The 4,306-nt window shown below is 54.2% G+C and overlaps 1 protein-coding gene across 4 annotated transcripts in view; it reads left to right on the forward strand.

The window, feature by feature from the left end:
• The window catches only part of PLCD4 (phospholipase C delta 4), a 30,070-nt gene extending 26,642 nt beyond the window's left edge, over nt 1-3,428 (forward strand). For 2 of the 4 annotated variants that reach the window (XM_058665012.1, XM_058665014.1), the window contains 8 exons: nt 369-470; nt 596-752; nt 1,022-1,138; nt 1,667-1,839; nt 2,340-2,475; nt 2,763-2,912; nt 2,990-3,108; nt 3,319-3,428. In XM_058665012.1, the coding sequence (XP_058520995.1) occupies nt 369-470; nt 596-752; nt 1,022-1,138; nt 1,667-1,839; nt 2,340-2,475; nt 2,763-2,912; nt 2,990-3,087 (933 nt within the window). In that variant the 3' untranslated portion in view covers nt 3,088-3,108; nt 3,319-3,428. Of the gene's footprint in view, nt 1-368; nt 471-595; nt 753-1,021; nt 1,139-1,666; nt 1,840-2,339; nt 2,476-2,762; nt 2,913-2,989 lie in introns of all 4 variants that reach the window. The other 2 variants (XM_004577231.2, XM_058665013.1) reach the window with 2 other exon arrangements.
• The last annotated feature ends 878 nt before the right edge of the window (nt 3,429-4,306 follow it).

The raw sequence follows: 4,306 nt of genomic DNA on the forward strand, positions 1-4,306 counted from the left end.
CTGACTTGTAGCTTAGCTGGTCCTGCCTTGGGGTTGTGGTGTCCAACCTGCTGCAGTATCCAGGACTGGAAATGGAAAATCAGGAGACAAATCCAAAGATGCTCGCTGGGACCCACACTGTCGCTGGCTGTGGCTTCTGTGACTATCTTACATACCTTATCTACCGCAATTCGTTTTGACCTGATTCTTGTTCAGTTGTTTTGAAAGAAGAGTAGTAGGAAGGATGAGGTTTGTCTGCTCTATTGAAAAAGAGTCACAAATTGAAAGCCTGCTACCCAGGGGGTGACCTAATAGAACCCCCAAGCCGGGAGGTGAAACAGATCCCAGCAGTAGACACAGACTGCCTTTATTCCCACTCCCACCGCCAGGTTGCGCTGTGTCCACCGTTTTGGCCGCCTATCTGTTGTCAGAGTGTGGCCCAGACTGTTACCCATCCTGTGCCCCTTCCCAGTGTCAGCGCAGGTGACCAGGTGAGGCAGGAGGGAGAATACAGCGGGAGGCTGTGGGCAGAGGCTTAGGTCGGCTGGGCATTAGCTCTGTCCCTTTCAGACTGCCAAGGGTTCAAGTCCATCTGCCTTTCCACTGTTTCCTTCAGAGATCCAAGCCCATCCTGTGTCCGGATCTCTCTGCCCTGGTGATCTACCTGCAGTCTGTCTCATTCCACAGCTTCACGCACTCAAGGGAGAACTACCACTTCTACGAGATGTCGTCCTTCTCGGAGACCAAGGCCAAGAACCTGGTCAAGGAGGCTGGTCAGGATTGAAAGGGAGGGCAGGGAGGGTAGGATTGGTAGGTTTAGGTATGATGGGCAGGCAGGTAAGTCTAAGACGGCAAGGAGCTAGAGAGACAGAAGAGCTAAGGAACTCCTCAGGGCGGAAGAGACAGAGGAAACTGCTCAGCACGGGCGGACTGGAGGGGCATGTTGTGACTTCCTGCAGCAGCTCAGAGGTTGGGGAGGAGGGGCTGGACAGGGTCCTGGGGGCGAAGGTTGGGGGAGGCTCCAACCCTATCTCTCTTACAGGAAATGAGTTTGTACAGCACAACGCCACGCATTTAAGCCGGGTGTACCCCAGCGGCCTGAGAACAGACTCTTCCAACTATAATCCCCAGGAACTCTGGAATGCTGGCTGTCAGATGGGTGAGGGGGCAGCACACTCGGGGCATGGGTTGGGAGAAGCACCAGGGGAATCCATACCCTAAATGCTGGGCTGAGAAAGATGCTCTATGCAGGGTGGTCCCTGAGACATGCTTCCACTTGGCACCTGTCTTCTTTGACTATTATGATTTTATATTTACTTACTTGAAAGCAAAAGTGACAGAGGAGGGAGCTATACACAGAAAGAAAATCTTGTCAATCTCCCCAAGTGGCCACAGCAGGCAAGGCTTGGCCAGGCCAAAGCCAGGAATTTCACCCGGATCTCTCATTTGAGGGGCAAGAGCCCAAGCACTTGGGCCATCTACCCTCCCTTTGCAGACACAGAAGTAGGGAGCCGGAGCAGAGGCAGGGCTGCCACCACTGCAGTATGGGAAGCCTGGGTTGCAAGTGGTGCTTGATCTGTTGCACCACGATGCCAGCCCTGAGTCCCTGCCTTCTTCAGTTCCCAAAAAATGGGGCTAGAAGGCCTTCAGGACTAGTGTCTCTCTTCTCTTCTCCCGGGGCCCTCAGTGGCTATGAACATGCAGACCGCAGGGCTGGAAATGGATATCTGTGACGGGCTCTTCCAGCAGAATGGTGCCTGCGGCTACGTGCTAAAGCCCCAGTTCCTGTGTGATCCGCAGAGCTCCTTCCACCCGGAGAAGCCCCTCAGCCCTTTCAAGGCCCAGATGCTCCTGGTCCAGGTAGGATAGGAAGTGAAACCCCTGGAAGGAGATTGGGCCACTGACGACAGCAGTGGGAGGAAGAGGCAGGTGACAAGGCTTTGCCAGGGGGTCCTGAATCAAAGGTCTGTATGAGAGGCACTAATTGCTAAAGGGCATAGACCTTGGAGCCAGCGTCCTAGCTTTAGCTGGGCAAGCCTCCTCTGGAGGCTCACGTGCGAAGCAGGGGATAACACAGCTCTTCCAGGATTGTGTAGGGAAATGCTGACAACTCCTGGTGCACAGTAGGTGCTTGGGAAGGCTGCTGCCGTCAGCATGCTTGCTTGCAAACCCTGCTGCCTTTCTACTTGGATGCGTTTGCAATCACAGATGGAATTACCCAAAGGAAATACATTTCCCACAGAGGATTAGCTTTGCAAACCTGAAATCCCCAGTGCAGAGCCCTGTGATTTCTAGGTTGTGGTGGGGTGGGGGAGCTGGGCTGGGCAGGGACTTGTGAGCTTCCAGGGCCTTGCTTGCAGGTGATTAGTGGTCAAAAACTCCCCAAAGTGAATGAGACCAAAGAGAAGTCCATTGTGGATCCATTTGTCAAAGTGGAGATCTTTGGCGTCCGGCCCGACACAACCCGGCAGGAGACCAACTATGTGGAGAACAATGGTGAGAGGCTGGCAGTGCCCAGGAACTGGTGAGAACACACCCACTGTGGCCTTCTGACCTCTCCAGTGGGCATGGTCTCTGTCCCCATGGTAGGCAGTAGGGAACTGGACAGAGCTCTAGCTTCCTGCTTGCAGGAAGGCCAATGCTTGCCATTCTGAGCCCCAGCTTACTTACCTATAAACTACTAGTTGCTACCTAAATTGACTAGAAACAGGAGGAAGGCAACCCGGCATGGGCCTAAAGACAGGAGGGTTCTGGTCACACGTTCCCTCCTGCCCCCTCTTCAGGTTTCAATCCGTATTGGGGGCAGACGCTGTGCTTCAGGATCCTGGTGCCTGAACTTGCCATGGTGCGTTTTGTGGTCAAGGATTACAACTGGAAATCCCGGCATGACTTTATTGGTCAGTACACCCTACCTTGGAGCTGTATGCAGCAAGGTGAGCCAGCCCTCGGTGCCCTGGTCAGTACCTAGGCTCTGGCTACCTTCCTACTGCTGTCCCCTGTCCCTCTCCAGGCTACCGCCACATCCACCTGCTCTCCAAGGACGGCACTAGTATTCGCCCAGCTTCCATCTTTGTGTATATCTGTATCCGGGAAGACCTGGAATCCTGAGCGGGCTACTTCGTGGCCAGGGTGGGTGCACTAGCTTTAGGTGGTGACCCAGACCTGCAAGGAAGCTCGTGAGACTAAAGAGAGGCGATGAACACCCTTGTCCTTCCTAACAAGCAAATCTAGGATGCCATGTTTCACCATCTTGCTTTTCCCTTCCCTTGTTTTTACAAGCCTTTGGCCTCTCCCCTTTCTGCGTGCTCTACCCTAATTCCCTCCTTCCTCTTGCCATAGGCTCAGACCCACACCCAGATCTACGGCAAGTATTCGGTGCAAAGTCAGACTGCAGCTAGCAAGTCAGAGAGGGCCCTGCAGCAGAGAAGCCGAGAGACCCACTGTCCCCCCAGCCAACCTTCTCAGAGCTTGGCATCAAAGGCAAGACAGATCAAGGCTCCAGAGTTCGCACACAAAGGCTGAGGAACCCCCAGCCCAGGACTATGCTGTGACTCTCAAGAGAATGTCCCCACAGGAAGATGCCTCCTTAGCTCCCCTGGAACGAACAGAGATTCTCTGGCATGGAATATATAGTCTGTCATTCTTGGGCAAGAAGGGTGGAGAGATGGGGAGAAAGAGGTTTCTGGAGTGTCTCCTGCACCTGCTACATTATAGGGACTGCTCTGTGGCTTCTAAGGAGTGAAAGAGGAGCCAGTGTCACGTGGTCCTAGTCGGCCTGGAAGAGTTGTGGTTTGTGTCTGCTGGTCTCGCACAATGATCAGGAGCACCCTATTTAACTTTCCTGGAGCATTCCAGGAATGACACAGCGAGGCACTCATGGAATCCTTGCCTAGAGACTGCCTGCCATGGGCATCCACCATTTACTGTGTCCCTGGTGCTGTGGCCAAGCTTGGCCATGGACTGATGCAGAATGAGACTTTGTGGGGGGCAATGCCCCGCTCTGCAGATAGACAAAGGCGCTCGGAGTAGAGAGCAAGGCAAGGGCTGGGACAGGTTCAAGGGCAGAGCGAAGCTGACCTGGGTGTGTTTCAGCATCAACCACTGGGTGGGGCTGGGAGAAGAAAGAGTGGGGGCAGAGGTCTACCCTGGGCTGAGAGCCTGGAGAGGCTGACCCAGGGATCTGGCTAAGCTGTGAGCTGGGGACGATCATTACCTGACCAACTTCACAGCACCCTGGGCACAGTGGTGCATGCAGGCAGCTCCAACGGCTTGGAAGCCACTGCGAGAAAACAGGACTTGATCCAGTAAGAAGGAAAGAGAGGGTGAA

This window comes from Ochotona princeps, chromosome 5 (genome assembly GCF_030435755.1).
Source record: "Ochotona princeps isolate mOchPri1 chromosome 5, mOchPri1.hap1, whole genome shotgun sequence".
In the NCBI taxonomy this organism is placed as follows: Eukaryota; Metazoa; Chordata; class Mammalia; order Lagomorpha; family Ochotonidae; genus Ochotona; species Ochotona princeps.